Source organism: Macaca mulatta, chromosome 1 (genome assembly GCF_049350105.2).
Source record: "Macaca mulatta isolate MMU2019108-1 chromosome 1, T2T-MMU8v2.0, whole genome shotgun sequence".
Taxonomy (NCBI): Eukaryota; Metazoa; Chordata; class Mammalia; order Primates; family Cercopithecidae; genus Macaca; species Macaca mulatta.
The window spans coordinates 82,282,774-82,302,526 of NC_133406.1; the positions used below are offsets into that span (position 1 = coordinate 82,282,774).

Sequence of the window (19,753 nt, forward strand, 5' to 3'; positions counted from 1 at the left end):
ACCTGTGTTACAGCTTGTACCCACATTCGGTGGTTCCTGAGTTCCTATACTGTGGCCAGAAAGAATGAGGATACACTGGACATTGAACAGTAAGGAGGGTGGAGAAGAGTTTTATTGAGTGATGAAAATGGCTTTCAGAGGAGAGGGGACATGGGGTTGGTCCGCCTACCTGAAAGCAGGAAAGTTCCCTGTGTGGTTGGGTCCAGGGCCTTTTATGGATTCAGAATGGGGAGTGTGTGTGACCGGCTTGTGAGTATGCAAAAAAGGTTAAAGCAAAGACACCACTCAAAGGTGGGCATGACAGTGTAGAAAACCAATTAGGAAAAGGTAGGTATATGTAAAATAGGTGAAGGGTGGGGATCAATCAGAGGAAAGTGCAGCAAACAGGAAGACAAGTTCTAAATCTTGTCTGAGAATTTAACTTGCAGCTTGGCCTTCAGGCTTTAAATTGTCTTTGGCTTGGAGGTGGGGTTTCACCAGGGACCCAGCCCTATCTGCCTCAGCATTTGGCTGCCTCCTGTTGCTATCACAACTGCCTTTCCAAAAGTATGACAGTAAGAAAAATCTGACATGCCTGACTCCATCTTGCTTCTAGCCCCACAGGCTGGCTGTCTTTGCTCATTCCTGGGGTGGGCCAAGCTAACTTTGGGAGAAATGTAGTTTATAGTTTAAATAATAGCCCTTCCCCCAAACTAAACTGTCCTTATAAAACTAATGAAAGGCCATCAAGTTAGGAGGATGAGAGAGGCCTGAATTATACATAATTCCCAGCCATTATTCCAGAGGTCATAAGATTTGCAACTTCCCCAATTAATCTTGCAGATAATAGCATTTCTACAGAACCTAAGATGGTCTTTTGAGTTTTTTTTTTCAGGTTTTTGCATTTCTGACAACTAGATGGCCCCACTGGGACCTGTGACTCAACCAGTCCTGCAGCCTCCACTCAGAAGGGGACTCAGTGCACGAGGGCTGTTTTCCACATCCCCTATGATCGCCTCGCCTACCAATCAGCATTTTCCCTACCCTAGCCCCCTGCCCACCAAACTATCTTTGAAAAACCCCTAACCTCTAAGACTTCAGCGAGATTGATTTGAGTAATAACTCTGTCTCCTCTGTGGCTGGCTGGCCTTGCGTCAATTAAATGCTTTCTTTACTGCAATGCCAATGAGACAGGATAGTTCCCTTGACTACTTTGCAGGACTCACAAAGGGGGTGACTCATTTACTCAGCCCCCAGCTCTCAAAGCCTCACAGAAAGGGGAACATGTAGGTGAGTGGGTGCTGGGGCTTCTGGGTGCTGGCAGGAGTAGAACACTGTGTGGCCTCAGGGCAGTGTCTGGGGATGGGTACTTGTGACCCGCCAGATCCACACAGAGCATGTGTTACAGTGTGCTCTTTTAGTTTTTCCATCCATGAATGGCTTAAATGTTTAACAGCTCAGTGGAGGGTCAGGGTGACAGCCTTTGTACATGCCCTCTTGGTACCTGAGTTCTTGTCTGGCATCCAGGAAGAATCAGGGTGAATGAACTGACGGGTAGCGAACGTGGAGGATTTTATTGAGTGGTGGAAGTGGCTCTTAGTGGGATGGGGATCTAGAAAGGGGATGGAGTGGGAAGATGGTCTTCCCCTGGAGTTTGGCTGTTCCCAGTCGAACTCCTCTCCAACCATAGTCTCCCATGTCCAGCTGCATCTTCTCCTCTTGACATTCAGACACTTCTTCTCTTCTCTCCTTCTCTGCTGCACCTCTACCAGTGGAGCTTGGAGTTTTTATAAATACAGGATGGGGGGAGGGTGGGCCAGGCTGGTTTTGGAAAAGGCAGCATTCAGGTGAGAAAACATAAGTACGTGTTCTCACTTTGGGCTACAGGTCCTGGCTTGAGGGTGTCGCCCTTGCTGGGGATTGCACTCTTCTTTTTTTTTTTTTTTTTGAGATGGAGTCTTGCTCTGTCACCCAGGCTGGATTGCAGTGGCGCAATCTCGGCTCACCACAACCTCCGCCTCCTGGGTTCACGCCATTCTCCTGCCTCAGCCTCCCGAGTAGCTGGGACTATAGGCGCTCGCCACTATGCCCGGCTAATTTTTTGTTTTCTTTAGTACAGATGGGGTTTCACTGTGTTAGCCAGGATGGTCTCTATCTCCTGACCTTGTAATCCACCCGCCTCGGCCTCCTAAAGTGCTGGGATTACAGGTATGAGCCACTGTGCCCAGCCTGGACTGCACTCTTCTACCTGGTATTTCCTGTCCTCCTATCCATGGTGGCTCCATTCCACTAAGAGCCATTTCCATCACTAATAAAATCCTCCACATTCGCCACCCTTCAGTTCATTTACACAACCTGATTCTTCCTGGATGCCAGACAAGAACTCAGGTAACAAGAGGGTGCGTACAAAGGCTGTCACCCTGACCCTCCACTGAGCTGTTAAACACTTAAGCCATGGTCTCACTGAGTTGATTTTGTTTGTGCAGTGGGCAGGAGGAACCTGTTGGGCGGTTACACTGGGATGTCTCAGGAGGAACCAGTGTGGACCCAGGACCAATGGCAGAGGGAGGTGCAGCCAGGTGCTTTGGTGCTATGAAAGCCTCCCAGAAGTTTTTCCCAATTTTGTGGGGAGCCCCAGTGAAGGCTGATACTGAATTTCCTGCCAGTCAAGCAGAAAGGGGGCTCAAAGTTAGATTTTAGTTATTTTAAAGAAAAAGGTGATTTAGCCAGCACACACAAATCTGCAATTCATAGCTTCCCACACATGTGAATGTGTGCCAAGCAAGTTAAATAAACACAATCCTAAGCCAGACAGTGCCAACTTAGGTATACAGGGGCATGCAGAGCAACAGACATTGGCTGGCAGTGAATTAAGTCCCTGTGCCTCCACACAGCTGGACTGGCCCTCGGTCCTTTCCAATGGTACGCACTATAATTAAAAGAAAATGGTGGGAGGAAAGTCTCAGCCATTTTTAGAAGTTGATTTTGCCAAGGTTAAGGACACACCCAGGAAAAAGGGACACATAACCACTGGAACATCTGTGGTCCTTGCTTTTCCCAGAGGGTCTGGGGGCTTCAATATTTAAAGGGAAAAGAGCAGGCAGCAGGGGGAAGAAGAAGAAGAAAAAAGGGAGGTAGATAAAAGAGGCAAGCGGTTGCATTCCTTTGAGTCTTTTGATTAGCTTTACTGAATCCACATTTTTCATTTGAAAGGAATGGTAGGGAAAGAGTCAATTATGCATTCCTCTGGTGCTCAGTGGAATCTGCATTTTTACATAAGATAAAATAATCACAGAGTGCAGGAAGCAATCAGATATGCATTTGTCTCAGGCGAATGAAGGGATGACTTTTAGGTCTGTTCATGGTCCCTTACCTGTAAAAGTAAGTGGTTAATTTGCATTGTCAAGGTGAAATTTAACAGAACTGCTTTAGGGTAAAAGTCTTGGGGCCTACAAGGAGTTTCCTCCTGAGCAAAAGGTGAGGGAGGTATGTAGCTATCTATTCAGGAAGAAAATGGGAGATTGGTGTGTGTGACCCAGTTCCTAGCTTGCCCTTCATCCTTTGTGTGACCCAGTTCCCACTAAGTCCTTCAGCTTAGTGAGTTTCTGGTCCTGAGATTTTATTTTCCTTTCACAGCACTCAAAAATTTTAAAAAGTTATTGTGCAAGATAATTGTGCAAATAAAATTTTATTGTGCAAATAAAAGTTATTGTGCATGATAATAAATTACATGCAAGAAAAGGGTTAACATGTCCTGGTGTTAGCAGTTAGGGAATGTATCCAAGTCAGGCGGCACCAAAGTATAGGTCTGCAGCAAGCTCAATTCTTGCCTCCTCAGAAGAAATAATTTAACCAAGGGGCATAAGGCAGAAGGAGATACTGAGGCAGGCTTCAGCGCAGGAGTGAACGTTCATTAAAAAGCTTTAGAGCAGAAAGAGGGCCAAGCTGACGACTTGAGCCAGTCAAGGGTACAGTTTGACCTTTGATTTGGGGTTTTGTATGTTGGCATATTTCTTGGGAGTTGCATCCCTTCTCCCCTTGTAGCAGGATAAGCCGCAGACAAAACCCCTCGGACACCGAGTTAAACAAGGAAGGGCTTTATTTGGCTGGGAGCGTCAGCAAGACTCATGTCTCAAAAACCGAGCTCCCAGAGTGAGCAATTCTTGTCCCTTTTAAGGGCTCACAACTCTAAGGGGGTCCACATGAGAGGGTCGTGATCAATTGAGCAAGCAGGGGGTACGTGACTGGGGGCTGCATGCACCTGTAATCAGAACGGAACAGAACAGGACAGGGATTTTCACAATGCTTTTCTATATAATGTCTGGAATCTACAGATAACATAACCAGTTAGGTCAGGGGTCGATCTTTAACCATGCCCAGGGTGCGGCGCTGGGCTGTCTGCGTGTGGATTTCATTTCTGACTTTTAGTTTTTACTTCTTCTTTCTTTGGAAGCAGAAATTGGGCATAAGACAATATGAGGGGTGGTCTCTTCCCTTACCCTGATGCTTCCCTTGGGGTGGGCTGTCTGCATGCACAGTGACCTGCCAGCACTTGGGAGGGGCTGCATGCACAGTGTGTTTACTGTGTGCTCACTTGAGGAATTCTTCCTTTACCAAGTGTTCATACACCATTTAAACTCTGCCATTTTGCCTCTTAGTGCACATGTTTGAGCCTACTCGCCCAGCTCCTGAGATCTTATTGGGAAGCTGCTGATTACCAGTTTCAGGTGCTTCTATCTGTTGGGAGACTGCCTTTCTCTGGCACTGGGCCACAAAGAATTATTATTTTAGAGAGACAGTTAACAATCACCTGACCCTGACCTGTGGTTGCCTGGCATTGCCTGTTGTTGGGGGGAGGACCTCTCCTGCCCTGCTCATCTCTGCCTGCCTAGCTACTGTCACACTGGGGGGTGAGAAAATCTTTAGATCCTGGTTTGCACAAATCAGCTGTAAAATACAATTTTGAAACAACTCAAAGCACAAAAATGCTAACAGTTGCTGAATCCAGATAGGTAGATGAATGTTCACTGAACTCTCTATTCTTCTATGTCTTTTAAAATTTTATAATAAACACTCAAAGAACCCTAATTCTCAGGACATTCCAAACATCCAAACCCCACCAAGAGAGAAACAGTATTAGGGGTGGTTGCTTAGCCAGGGCAGAGTATCTTTGTGGTGGGGACTGCAGGGAGTGTTTGGACGGGGGTGTTGAGAGGTGGGAGTGAGAACTTGGTGAGCTGGATTTAAGCTGGAGGATGGGGAAAGCTTTCTGGGATTTCAACAGGGCTTGGCTGGGAAGCAAGAGAGTAACTTGATATATCATACCAGTTATTTATGGCACTGAAAAGTTTACAGAGTTCATTTATGGGGGAAGATACCGGTTAGGAGATACTCTCGAATTTTGTGCTAAATGAAGCATCTGGTCAGATTTTCCTGTGGGCAGAATGGGATGAGTGATGGGGCAGGAGGAGGCTCACAGCCCACTTAACTGAGCTTGCCACGAATCCAAAGGCATTCCCCTTTATGCTTTGACCATTTATCTGGTGGATGCTTGAGGGTAGGGTGGAGACAGGACTGTAAGGGGAGAGCAGATAGGAGATAGGGTTGGAAAAAGCTTCATGATAAACCAGGTCTTGAGTTGTGTGTGTACACTTTACAGATAGTCCCCGACTTATGACTGTTCATCTTAAGATTTTTCAACTTCAACTTCACAATGGTGCCAAAGCAATACACATTCAATAGATATTATATTTCAAATACCCATAAAATCATTCTGTTTTTCACTTTTGGTGCAGCATTTAATAAATGACATGAGATATTCAATACTTTGTTATAAAATAGGCTTTGTGTTAGATGATTTTGCCCAATTGTAGGCTAATGTAAGTGTTCGGAGCACATTTAAGGTAGGTTAGGCTAAGTTTTAACGTGTGATAGGTTCGATGTATTAAATGCATTTTGATGTACACTATTTTCAATTTACAAAGGGTTTATTGGGATGTAACCCTATCATTAGGAGCATCTGCGATACGGTTTGGTTCTGTGTTCCCACCCAGATCTCATCTTGAATTGTAATCTCCACATGTCGAGGGATGAATCTGGTGAGAGATGACTGGATCATGGGGGTGGTTCTCCCCCTGCTATTCTCCTTGTGAGTTCTCACAAGATCTGATGGTTTAAAAGTGTTCGGCAACTCCCCCCTCATTCTCTCTCTCTTTCTCTCTCCTGCTGCCATGCAAGATGTGCCTTGCTTCCCCGTTGCCTTCTGCTGTGATTGTAAGTTTCCTGAGGCCTCCCCAGCCATGCTGAACTGTGAGTCAATGAATTCTCTTTCCTTTATAAATAACCCAGTCTCAGGTAGTGTCTTTATAGCAGTGTGAAAACAGACTAATACAAACTGTATTTGCCTTCACCTTCAATAAACAGAGGTATTGCTATATATTAGGAAAAGGCAGAAAATCAAAACTAATTTATGTATAACAACTCAGGAGGAGCAGGAATAGGTTAAGAATAGGTCAGGAAAACATGGAACATTCAGGCTTACTTACAAGCAGAGAAAAAGTGTGATGTAATTTGCCTTAGGTTGCCACTTTGTCTATGAACTTTCCCTGATCATACTAACCCCAAAGCACTGTCTCTCTTATACACCAAGTTGTCAGCACAACTTGGGGCCCCTGGAAATTGTATTAGGCTGTTGGTAACAGAAAACCTGACTATAGCAATATAGGAAAAATGTGAACTGGCTGTTCAAAAGCTGCTCAAACCCCGCTTCCTTTGCCTTTCTATTTTATAAAGGCTGAAATGAGAAAACATTCACCTTTTCAGAATCACTTGCAACTAGGTAGTGGTGGCCAAATGTCAGAGTTCTGGCCAATGAGATGTAGCAGATCTCTGGAGAGGGCTTCCTTTACTCTTCCCCAAAAGTTATGCCTTCAGACTGGGAGAACAAAATCCACATACTGAGGCTAGCAAGTCAGGAAGGCAAAAGAGCTTGAGACATTAATAGTGTCTTGGCGCTGCTACACTGGCCATAAACTGATTATCTCAATTTCCTGTCACACCAGGATCCCTACCCCCATTAAACCATGGCATCAGTTAAGAATTGTGTTCACCCATAAGTAACAGAATGCCTTACTTCTATAGGTTAAAAAAAATGAGAAGTTTTATTGTTTCTTTCAACAAGAAGTCAGGGAATAGGAAGGTAAGGCCTGGTAGAGTGGCTTGATCATGTTGTCAGTGACCCTTGCCCTCTGTATCTTCTTAGCTTTCCCTTCTTAATGTGCTGGTGTCCTCCTTATGGTCACAGGATGGCTCTGTACCTCCAGGTATCAGATCTGCGTTTCAGGCAAAAAGAAATATTATCTAAAGAGTTCAAACTGTGTCATATGGCCTCTCCTGGCTGCATGACGGGTGGGGAAAAAAATCAGGTAATTGGCTTTTCAATGTCTACAGTAGAGAAAACAATGTAGGTTGGTCACTCCACTCAACATCCATTCCCAATCACCTTCTCCCTTGCCTTCCTCTACTGTGTCACTAGTACTTTTTGATTTTTTAAACACTGCCTTGTGAAGGAATTACTGCCTCACCAATTAGACTAGAAACCTTGTGGATCCCTGACAGTGCCCAGAACTATGGACACTAAAATGTTTTGAAATAACGAGCAGTAACTGCCTGGGGTTCTTATTTTCTGAAGTTTTGCAGTCACCTTGGCCAATATATCGTTCTGTAACTAATAAAACAAGGCAAAGCAGGACCCGGTAAATGGCAAGAAAAGCAGTGGCTGAAAGTCACAGTAGTAGGATAATGGATTCCATTTTTAAATTTGAAATTTTATTTTGATGTAGAGACTCTCAGATGCTGCGCTACAGAATTCAGACCAGTTCTCCCACTGAGCACAACTTACAAAGCTGAATGAAATATAAAAACATCTTCTTGAAAGCATCAAAGACCTAATAAGAGAGTAAGGAATTATTGGGGTCAAAATCTGAGAGTGATTCAGAATCTAGAGGGGTTGGTTTAGCTCTTGGGGCCACTTTTTTTTCTCGGGGCATTTCTTACTCTTGAGGAGGTGGCTGAGAGACTGAGTTATGCCTTTAGTATTCTGTGGGGTTAGGGGCAAAAGTCAGAATCCAAGGACCATCAAGGGTTGGGACTTGATAAGCCCTGTGTTTTGACTTGAGATCCAGAAGGACTGTTCCATGTGAGTAAGGCTGAACCAGAAATAAAGCAGCCCTCACACAGACCACAGTTATCTTGGTCATCCTGGAAAATCTCAAATGCTGAATTTGGATTAAGGTAATCCTGGAGCACTAGGCTCCCCTAGACACCTGGCAAAAGAAGTTGAAAATCCCCCCTAGAGAAAGATAACATCATTTTAGGCCTCAAATGCCTGTAAGAAAATTTTTCAAAACAAGGTTGGCACAGTAAAAATCTAGTAGATGGATAAGAAGCGAGGACTTCATAAACAAGAACCAGCAGAAACAAAAGATCAGATCGGTCCCAAAGGGACTCAAAATTCTTGAATTCTTAAATTTTCCTTTGATATTATCTCATTGTTTTCATGTCATGAAATTTTATACAGTATAGTTACAACAATGAAAAGAAATGAGCTATATAAGATAAAAAGCAAAAAAACAAACAAACAAACAAAAAAAACAGCTAGAAAGAAATATACCAGGATCGTGTTGGTGGTATCTGACAGCAGCAAACTGTGGTGTTTATCTTTTTCATTTTTATATTTTCCAAATTATTTTATATTTTGGAGACAGGATCTTGCTTTGTCACCCAAGCTGGGGTGCAGTGGCATGATCACAGCTCACTGTGCCTCGACCTCTTGGGCTCAAACAATCCTCTGGCCTCAGCCTCCCGAGTAGCTGAGACTACAGGTGCGCACCACCATGCCTGGCTAATTTTATTTTAAGTTTTGTAGAGACAGGGTCTTAATTATGTTGCCCAAGCTGATCGTGAACTCCTGACCTCAAGGAATCCACCCGCCTCAGCCTCCCAAAGTGCTGAGATTACAGGTGTGAGCCACGGTGCCTGGCCTCCAAATTTTCTTTAATGACAATTTATACTAGAAGAAATACTTATGTAAAAGAGAAAGCAACATAGGGTATAACCCAGAGCAGGGCTAGATTTGTAGGCATTCAACTTCTACAGCTGTCCAGGGTCTTGTGCTCAGAAGGGCCTCATGCTTGGCTTAATGCTCTGCTGTTGCTGTCTTGAAATTCTTAATTTTTAAACAAGAAGCTTGATATAGTTTGGGTATTTGTCCCTGCCCAAATCTCATGTTGAAATGTAATCTCCAGTGTTGGAGGTGGGGCCTGGGGGGAGGTGTCTGGGTCATGGGGGTGGATCCCTCATGGTTTCCTGCTGTCCTTGCAATAAAGAGAGTGTTCTTGCAACATCTGGTTATTTAGATGTGTGTGGCACTTCCCCACAACCCTCTCTTGCTCTTGCTTTTGCCATGTGACATGCCTGCTCGTGCTTCACCTTCCACCATGAATATAAGCACCCCTGAGGCCTTCCCCAAAGCCGAGCAGATACTGGTGCCATGCAGAACCGTGAGCAAGTTCAACTTGTTTTCTTTATAAAGTACTCGGCCTCTGCCTTTTTTTTTTTTTTTTTTTTTTTTTTTTTTTTTTTTTAAGACAGGGTCTGACTCTGTTGCCTAGGCTGGAGTACAGTGGCATGAACACAGCTCACTGCACCCTTGACCTCCTGAGCTCAAGCAATACTCTCACTTCAGCCCTGCAAGAAGCTGGGACTACAGGTGCATGCCACCACACCTGGCTAATTTTTATATTTTTTGTAGAGATGGGGTTTCTGCCATGTTGCCCAGGCTGGTCTCAAATACCTAAGCTCAGGTGATCTGCCCATCTTGCCCTCCCCAAGTACTGGGATTACAGGCGTGAGCCACCACGCCTGGCCAGGTATTTCTTTACAGCAATGCGAGAACGGCCTAATACAAAGTCCCACATTTTCATTTGCACTTGGCCCTCCAAAGTATGTAGCCAGTCCTGACCCAGAGGCAATAAAATGTTGATCAATTCATTGCTCTGGTCAACAGTCTCTGGATTTGCTCTAGTTTCTCCACTTCTCACTGAAAGGCATCTAGTTTCCAAACTGGAGGGAGATATGAGGCCAGGCACTGTGGTGCACACCTATAATCCCAGCGCTTTGGGAGGCCAAGACTGGAGGATTGCTTGAGGTCAGGAGTTTGGGACCAGCCTGGCCATATATTGAGACCTATGCCTGCAAACAAAACAAAACAAAAATTATCTGGGTTTGGTGGTGCATGCCTGTAGTCCTGGCCAGGAGTTTGAGGCTGCAGTGAGCTATGATAGCACCACTGCACTCCAGCCTGGGCAACACAGCAAGACTCTGTCTTCAAAAAAATAAAATAAAATAAATTGAAGGGTGGGGCATGGTGGCTCATGCCTGTAATACCAGCACTTTGGGAGGCCGAGGTGGGTAGATCACGAGGTCAAGAGATCGAGACCATCCTGGCCAACATGGTGAAACCCTGTCTTTACTAAAAATACAAAGATTAGCTGGGCGTGGTGGTGAGCGCCTGTAGTCCCAGCTACTCGGGAGGCCGAGGCAGGAGAATCGCTTGAACCCGGGAGGCAGAGGTTGCAGTGAGCCGAGATCATGCCACTGCACTCCAGCCTGGCGACAAAGTGAAACTCCATCTCATAAATAAATAAATAAATAAATAAATAAATAAATAAATTGAAGATGTGGCCAAACAGCTGCAGGAATGTTGGGGCACAGTAGAAAGAACCCAGGATTAGCAGTCTGCAGACAGGATTCCAGTTCTGTCACTAGAAAGCTGTATCTCTAGCTTGCTGGAATTCATCCCTTCCAGCTCTCAAGGCATCGGAATCACAGCTGTGAACAGGAAAGCTAGCACACCAGAGTCAGAATCAAGCAATAGTTATTTATCTAGTTCCCACCCTGTGCAAGGTACCGGGTGCTCTAAGATTCACTCCAATCCATGAGGTGCGTCTAGTCTTTCACCGAGATTTGCCAGTGGTCTTTCAGGGTATTTCTCCTTGCTTTCTGGATCTGATGACTTATCTGAAACTGAAGTTCTATCTGGAATGACTGGACCTCTGTCACTGCAGTGTCAGAAATCTCTTGCAAAGTAAGCATGGTGAACTTCAAGATGCTGGGCCACTAGGGGAAAGGGTGCAATTAATAATCCCTACCACTTATTGGATGTATACCAAGTGCCAGGCTGTGTGCTAGGTTTTTTGTTTGTGTTCCCTTTTAATCCTTTGAAATGGCTTGACTCTACTCTTATTTATGTTTTTCTGATAAGGAAACTAGGGATTAAAGAGGTTAGGTACCGAGGAGCTGGAAAACGGTCTACTTCCCAAAGCATCCTCTTGACAATTCCACTAGACTACCACCAATACCACCGAGCCCTCGTTGCTTCCTCTTCAGCTCAGAATAGTCCACCAAGTCCACGTTTCCCTAATCCCAAGGTCGGATGGCTGGGTATGATAGAGAATGCAACGGAAGGACGCTAATGGAGAATTTTGCAGGGTCTGGGAGCAGAGCAGTAAACGCTGCCCTAAGCACTGAGTATGCTACAGTTTGGTAAAATCCACCCAAGCAGCTTTGGGATCCAAGGCTTGTACTGTATCCCCAACCAACACTAGGCAACGCCCCAAGTCCTCACACTTCCCACTCCGATAGGCGAAACTGCAAGAACCGGGAGGGGCGGCTGCCGCGTTTAGGCGCGAGGCACACACCATACCCTTCCGCAGCTTCCCACCTCCTCCAGACGCACGTGTTTAAAGAGTCCCTGCTCCAACCGGTCCCGCCCCACCTCCGCTCGGCCTCCAGCCCTGCCAGTACTGCTGGCTTCAAGTTTCCTCCAAGAGGCGGGCGCGCACAGCTGCAGTGGCGGCGGCAGCGGCCACCAAGCGTCCGGCCGCGCTTCGCCACCCACCTTTCCTTAGCTCCCGGCACTGCAGTCTCCGCCCGCCGAGGAGGGCGCGCTCAGTGGAGCAGGAGTCCAGGGTGGGGCGCCGAGAGGAGGGAATCCCGGGTCACACCGCTACAGTTCTCGCAGTGGCAGAGGCGGCGGCGGCGGTAGCGGCAGCAGCAGCAGCAGCAGGTGGAGCGAGCTACAGTGCTTGGCCTGAAACCGCCGCTACAGCCACCCGGGCGGGAGCTGGCCCACTGAGTGGAGCCAGTGCTCACCCCGGCCCGACCCCCGGTTTCCGGGACACTTGGGTTGCCGAGGCCGGCTGGCCAGAGTCGCGGTTGGGGACTGGCGCGCCCGGGAGCGCACGGCTGAGCAGGAAGCCGCGTCTGGGGCGCAGGACCAACTGAGCCTACCTCCTCCCGGCTACCTAAAGACCCCTTCTCTCGGGAAAGAGCGCTGCCGGCGGTGGGATTTGGGAGGAGCTCGGAGGCCGCCCGGGCACCTCGCTGGACACTATCCGTTTGCGCCCCCGTGGCGCTGGAGGGTCCGGAGAGGAGCGCTCGTCTCTCTTCTGCGGTTTAGTGGCGGAAAGCAGAGAGCTCTTCCTGGGGCGGACGGGACCTCCTCCCTCGGTCCTCCGTGGAGTCCTTGCATCGCTTGTCGTATTGGTCTCGAGGGGCTTACAGCTTGACACTAATTTGCAGGTGTTCGCTGCTGATTTGGTTTCGTCTTCGATTTGGGGACAGTTCCCGCCAACGACACTCGACACACGTTTCCCTGTCTTCGTCGGAGGGCCGGGTCTGGGGTCGCCGGAGCCTGCGGGAATCCAGCGCCTATTTGCTGACCCTCGAGTCGCTCCGCTAGCTGTGCGCCCTCCTGGGCATTAGCCTGGAGAGGAGCGTGCAGACGCGGCCCCTTTGAGGCAGTGCGGTCCTCGAGGGAGGCATTGGGCTCCTAGGGGCTTCTTGGCGTGTGCAGTGGGATTGGGGTCAGCCGGCCATGGCCTTCACTTTCGCTGCGTTCTGCTACATGCTGTCTCTGGTGCTGTGCGCTGCGCTCATCTTCTTCGCCATCTGGCACGTGAGTAACCCGCTTTGGTCTCTCTTCTTTTGCCCCAATTTCGCTAAATTTCCCCTATTTCACCCCACTTTTTCCACCTTGCGGGCGTGGGCGGACCGGGAGGGTGGACTTTCTGCCGCTCCTCTGTCCCGGGGCAGGAGGCAGTTCGCTGCATCCCGCCGGGCGCGCCTTCGGTGCCCTCGCTGGAGTCGGGGGGCCGCTGGTGCCCGGGTGGGACACCCTCTGCAGGGCCCGACCGGGCGTCCCGGGTCCCGGGCCCCGGGGAGTGGCGGCTATAACCACATCTAACTCCTTCCTCTCCCGCTCCCTCCTCTCCTGCGGCAGGAGGCTAAGGAGAAGTGCCGCCGTCGGTCCCGGCAATTAGTCAAGTAGCTATAATAACTAAATATTTAAAATGTCAGCATCTGTGGTGGGTTGCATTTAGACATAATTGGAGACAAAGTGGAAACACGACGGGAGCGCCTTGTAAGAGGTAGGGAGAGGCCGAGCCCGCGGAGAGGAGGGAGACTGGGCGATGGGGGTCGAAGTGGAAGGCGGTGGGGGAAAGGCAAGGAAAAGAAGAGCAAGGAGACGAGGGAGACTGGGGAAGGGTAGGCATCATTAAGGCCGTGGAGGAAAGTCACAAAGAGAGACCGTGGAGAGCGACGACGGTGTCCTCCTCTGCCCTCTTGGCGTCTGAACGTCCGACTCCTGAAGACCCCCTGCAGGTGGCGAACCTCCGCTACGCCCCCAGAGTCCCCAGCCCGCACAAGCTTCATGTCACCCTTCCCGGGGCTATGCCAGGTGGAGGGCAGCCTTGGATCCCAGGTCTTTAGGTGTGGGTGGGAATAGAGGAGCGAAAGCTTCTGAATAGGGGAAGAGAAGTACTGAGAGCGCAAGATTGCATACGCTGGTCCTCTCAAAGACAATACAGCATTTAGCGAGTGCATGCAACTCTCAAGGCTTTCTTCACTGAAGTTGTTTAAGCCCCTTATCCTCACCCTCAGAGGGCTGGTGGGAAGAATGGCCAAGGCCAAATGTTTAGAAGGAGCATCCCAGTGCATAATTTCCCACCTTTAACAGCTTTGCCCTGCCCAGAGTCTAGGTGACAGGGAAGCACCCTGAGACGAATTCCTGGAGGCATGGTTCTGGTGAGCATCAGAGACTCTCATACAGTGGGGATGCCCCAAAATGAAGACGTGAAGAAAATTGCAGGGTGCATGAGATGCCCATGTTTTGTGTAAGTGGTTTGCGGAGTGAGAGTTTGTCTTAGAATAGAACTAAGCAGCTAGAGCAGCTCCGGCTACAGGGCTCTGACAGAGAGGAGAGGGGAAACTCGGGGAGGAAGGCGGCTTCCGACCGTGTAACCTTAGGAAAGACCCTTGCTGGCTTCCTTCCACAGCTCTAAAGTGAAAAAATTGACCTGGATGATCGCTAAGCTTTCCTCCATTTTTCAGATTGTGTAAAACCGTGCATCAGTAGACTTAGGAATCGGGGGGTGACAGGGAATTCAAACATAGATATTTGGAGGATGATTAAAAAAAATCTGCTGTTTATAAGTACTGGGATTTTAAACCCTCCCTTCTCTGCTCTGCCAGGCTGGGTCTAATCTGTGGTAGGAAATTGAGACTTGAAGTTGCTGACAGTTCTTAAGGGAAAAGGAAACTTACCTGATTGAGAATAGAAGGAGTACAGATTAGACCCTGCCCAAGCAGTGCAGCAAACCTCTGCTAATGTGCTTTAAAGGAACTTCCTCAGCTTCTTTGGATTTGGGGAGTTACTTGCATTCTAGAAGGCCAACTGCTCCCTTTTTTTCTGCAATACCTCATTTGCTGTTTTCTGTTTTTGCCTTGGCCAGAGGGTGTCAGGTACCAGAGAGCTCCCTCAAACTCAGTCTGGCTTGGAGTTCTCTGAACTGGTCCCTGAAGCAGAGCAAGTAACCAGAAAGAATAATTTCCTCTCGTTCAGGGGAAGATGATTAATAATTCAAGAACAGCTTAACTGAGTGGTTTGTGCAGCTAGTTGACATTTGAATGAAAATCAGGTGTTCCCTCATCCAGCATTGGTCTCTGCCCTCCAGTTTCTCAATGCTCACCCCCTTGTCTAGGGGTGGTTGAAATGCAGTCAAATCCCAACTCAGGTTTTATCCAGATTCCTCATGGAAGTGGCAAGATTCTTGTTTCTAATGATGAAAAGAATTTGTGCGTTTTGATTTCACATTACAGTAATAATTTCATAGTCTCAGTCCCTCCTTTCCTAGTCTTTTCCTTCTCTATCTCTTTCCCTCTCTCCAAATCAAACAACCCAAACCCCATCACACTGATTTGGTTCCTGAACATTGAACTGGGAAACCAGAGACACCCTGATTTCTGGGCACGGTTTGTATGTCTGGGTGTTAGTTACATGGTAGTAATTATTTCGACCAAAATTGAGTTTTAGACTTAATTTTACGTTAGACTGTTTGCCTTCTTTCCAGCTTCTTACGTTCCTTATGTACTTCTTGATCTGACAAGGCATATTGATTGTGTGGTATGTATCAATACCCCCCAAAATGAATTGGGCACTTAACAACGTATAGCAGTGAAAATGCCTGCCACGCTGCCGTGTCTAGGCTGAAGATATGAAGATGGCATGCTTTTCTTATTGAATTGTACTTACCTACTTAGGGGTAAGGATGGTAGCTACTATGTGTTGGGTGTCTGCTGTAGGACAAATTTTAGGTACTTTACAGAGGATCTCTCAGTCCAGTCGTTTTCCTCCCCTTTCTTCCCACCGGCTGTCTGGGAGCAAGGATGGATGTGGCCAGCCTTTCTTTCAAGTCTTGTTTTTTACTTAGAAAATTTATCTGCATTTGTTTTCCATTGAAAATATTTCAAGTTACCCATTTATTTTATATCAACTACTATTTCTGAGTACATTTATCACATTTGGAAGAAGCAGAAGAAAACTGAGTTTTTCTGTGGCTTTGCATACCCTCAGGCACCTGGCCTCTTACTGCCCAGGCAGCCCTTTAGTCCTCATAACTGACATTTCCCAGGTGAGGAAACTGGATCGGAGAGGTCACAAGGTTGCCTAAGGTTGCACAGCTGGTATGTATTGGAGCTGGTATTCATGGACTTGAGCTAGGTCTGTGAGACTCTTAAGCCTAAGCCCTTTCTCTAACTGTAGTCACTGTTTTTGGATTCATAACTTAGATAATAATTTATATCCAAAGGATTACCTTTCTCTGTATAAATGAAATTTTAGAGTTGGAATTTCTGATTGTAGTTTTAACAGCAACAGCAACCAGACTCAAGACATACTATATATCCTTAAAGAGGAAGATTCTGTTTATTTGGACTTTCGCTTATAAAATGATACAGGTTCCTTGTCCAAAATTTTGAAAATACAATGATTTGTAATTAAATAAAATAATCACTAATCTTATCTAGAAAAGATTATCTCTTGTGTATTTTAAAAAATTGCATATGGCCCGGCTCAGTGGCTCATGCTTGTAATTCCAGCACTTTGGGAGGTTGAGGCAAGAGGATCATTGAGCCCAGGAGTTTGAGAGCAGCCTAGGCAACATAGTGAGACCCCGTTTCTAAGAAAAAAAATTGCATGTGGATGTTTAGAAGGAAAAAAAGTGTTCTAAAGGGTTTTTGATGTGAAGTGATGTGTATTTGCAGCCAGTATGAAATGAATGGTGTTTACTCACAAGAGCCTTCCCAGCTCTGCCTTGATTAAGCCTGTTTGCAGCATGTCTCATTTATATAAACCCAGACGAAGCTATTCTTTGAAAAAATCAAAGATTCACTACTGGATTTCAGGTTTTTAGCTTTTGAAGTTTTTATATTTGGAGTCACTGTAAGTTTTGACAATATACAAGTAAAATTAATTCCCAATAAAATTCCCTAGAAAGATCCGATGTACCATCTCACGTTGAAATTTCTTTGGATTCACAGCAGCATTTGCTGTGTGAGGGTTTAAATGGCCCCGGACAGGGATGACATACATATGTACTGAGAGGCAGTGTTTCTAGGGAAGATGTCTTCATGGTGGAGCCTTTTGCGGTTCTACCCTGTCACAGACTCAGCCTCTGGAAATCTAGTAAATATCTCAGTTTCTCAGAGTACCCATCAGGAAACAAAAAATGGGTTTATGTGAAATGGTAGGATGCTTGGGGTTGATAATAAATAGCCTGTATTTTTATGACCCTGCCTTGGCCTACTTAGATGAGGGTACTGCACTCATTGCCAGGTCTTACGTGGTCTCCACTTTTTGTTCTACTTGTGATGCCCCTGTCCTTTCTGGCATCTCACTTTCAGGTGGGATGTCCACAGCTCCAGTCTGCTCCATCCCCCTCTTATCTCCTCCCTCCATCACTGCCCATTGCCCCACAGCCAGAGTGGAAGGAAGCTCCATGAGAGCAGGGACGTTTTCTCCTTTACCATTGTTTCTCCAGAGCCCAGAACAGTGCCTGACACACAGAGACTGTTTGGTATAAATACTCGTAGGACAAATTCTTGTTTCCTTCTGGCTTGACTCATTTCCAGTTGATATAGTGATATGTTTTGGCTGTGTTCACACCCAAATCTCATCTTGAATTGTAGCTCTCATAATTGCCACATGTTGTGGGAAGGATCTGGTGGAAAGTAATTGAATCATGGGGGATGGTTTTTTTCTATGCTGTTCTCATGATAGTGAATAACTCTCATGAGATCTAATGGTTTTATAAAGGGCAGTTCTCCTGCACATGCTCTCTTGCCTGCCACCATGTAAGACATGCCTTTGCTCCTCCTTCACCTTCTGCCATCCTCTTGAGGCCTCCTCACAGCCATGCTGAACTGTGAGTCCATTAAACTTCTTTTCTTTGTAAATTACCCAGTCTCGGGTATGTCTTTATTAGCAGTGGGAGAACAGATTAATGGTAACTCGTTTCTGATTTGACTTCTGGCCGCTTCTTAAGGACTGCTTTCTAAGTAGTTTGGACAATGTGCATTTTCCCCCATGCCCTGGCACTTTGAAACTTTGGAAGCTAATTATTGCAAAGAAGACTGGCAATTGCCATGGGGTACGGGGCCCTTCTTGATAATAGTGGAGCTGGTTCTCTTTCAGAAGAGTAGGTTGGGAGAAGCACTGGCTGTCCCTGGGGAGAACACCTTCTGGAAAGTGTAATGTCTGGGTTGATGCATGGCACCTTATCCTTGTTTGCACTGCATGCTGCCTTATCCTTGTTTGCATTGCAATAACACCCCCGAAAAAGAAAGCTTACATCATCATTGTATTTCCACTGCAGTCATGTTAGAGAGGAGACGAGAGGAGAGAAGTATGCAGAATTCGCAGGTCACCTAAAACAATCAGGCACCAGCTCCAATCCCAACTGTTTGGTGAGGTTTCAAGGCCTCACGGGTTGGATATTAGAGACACTAAAGTAACTTGTCTTTGACTTTAGAGTTACTGAACAAACATTAAAGGCAGTGAGTGTTGTGAGGCTCTTGCCAGGCAATTGGAGCTCCCACCTATAGTGGCCCTGAAGCTGTGCCCGGGCCCTTGCCTCACTCTAGCCCCTCTGGCTACCTGGTGCCCTTCCCTTCTGTATATCCACATGGCTCTGCGCTTTGCTCTCTGGACTTGTTTTCTGCTGTGGCTCTCTCTCCCAGTAAGTCTGCAAACAGGTTCCTCTGGGGCATCATTCTTCTGTAGCCATGCTATCTGGATAGTGCCCTTGCCACCTCCTTGTCACCGTCATCTGACTCACTCCTATGGGCCCCTCCACTGGGCACCATTGAGGACTTGGCTCCTGGCCAGTGTCCTGCCCTTGCTGTCCTGCAAGGCGCTGGGTACTGTTGGTTATCTGACCTCCCCTTTGGTGACCACTTCCGTCTTTGTGGTCCCTGGGCCCCCTGACCTGCCTTGGACCTGCCTCTGCAGTGTGAGCTCCCTGTTCTCTACTCCCGTACTCTGCTGCCCCAGGGGTTCTTGGGCCTCCTTTGAGTGTGGCTTTTCCTTCTTCTCTCAACGCATCGCTCCTCTAGGATTTCATTCCTCCTCTGTGTCATCACCCCTCATCATCTACCACTTAGCTCCTGCTGCTGCTCTCCACTGCTGCATCCTCTGTTTCCTGTCGCTCCTGTAGTGGATGCCTCAGTCTCCCAGGAATCCACTCTCTTCCCTCTCTTCTCTCACCCCAGGTACCTGGGAGCTGCTGGGACCCACGTGGATGCATGGTTTGACCTTAGCTGGTCTCAGTATTGCCTCCTAACTCTTCAGTGGGATGTGAGTCAGTTCCTTCAGCTTCCACAACACTGTTCTAGATTGTTGTCATTTTCTCAGAGCCCCCTGGAGCTCCCCAAACTGTCCCCCACCCCCGACCTCCTCTGAGCAGGTGACTTTACTTCCAGCTCACAGACAAGATAGAGATGATCAGACAGGGATGCCTCAGGACCCTGCCCCTCCCCAGACTTCTGATTAATGATTTATCTTTCCTTCTGGGACTCAGAACAGCAAAGTCTGTCCCTCATCTGAGGCCACTTCCTCCCCTCCTAGTTATCTGTGGACATTGCTCCACCACTTTTCCCCACCTGTCTGTGTCTTCAGCCACTGCCCTTTGCAGGTCCACCCATCCCCACCCCTGGCAGATTCAAAGGCTGTGGTGCCTCTGAGCTGCAGACAAGCCTTTGGTCCCCAGGCCTTCTAGATGCTGCTCAACCTCTCTTCCTTTGCAGAGCGGTTTTGTCTCACCACATCCTGCCTGCCATCGCCTCTTTGGATTCTTACATCAGACACTCAGAAACC

The 19,753-nt window shown here is 47.2% G+C and overlaps 1 protein-coding gene across 5 annotated transcripts in view; it reads left to right on the forward strand.

Moving 5' to 3' along the window:
• Positions 1-19,753, forward strand: part of CNIH3 (cornichon family AMPA receptor auxiliary protein 3) — a 333,831-nt gene that overhangs the window by 184,772 nt on the left and 129,306 nt on the right. The window contains exons 2-3 of one of the 5 annotated variants that reach the window (XM_077938594.1): positions 6,217-6,288; positions 11,303-12,997. The exons of 3 other annotated variants lie outside the window; for them this stretch is intronic. In XM_077938594.1, coding sequence (XP_077794720.1) covers positions 12,917-12,997 — 81 coding nt within the window. In that variant the 5' untranslated portion in view covers positions 6,217-6,288; positions 11,303-12,916. The remainder of the gene's footprint in view (positions 1-6,216; positions 6,289-11,302; positions 12,998-19,753) is intronic. One more of the 5 variants, XM_001095178.5, reaches the window with a different exon arrangement.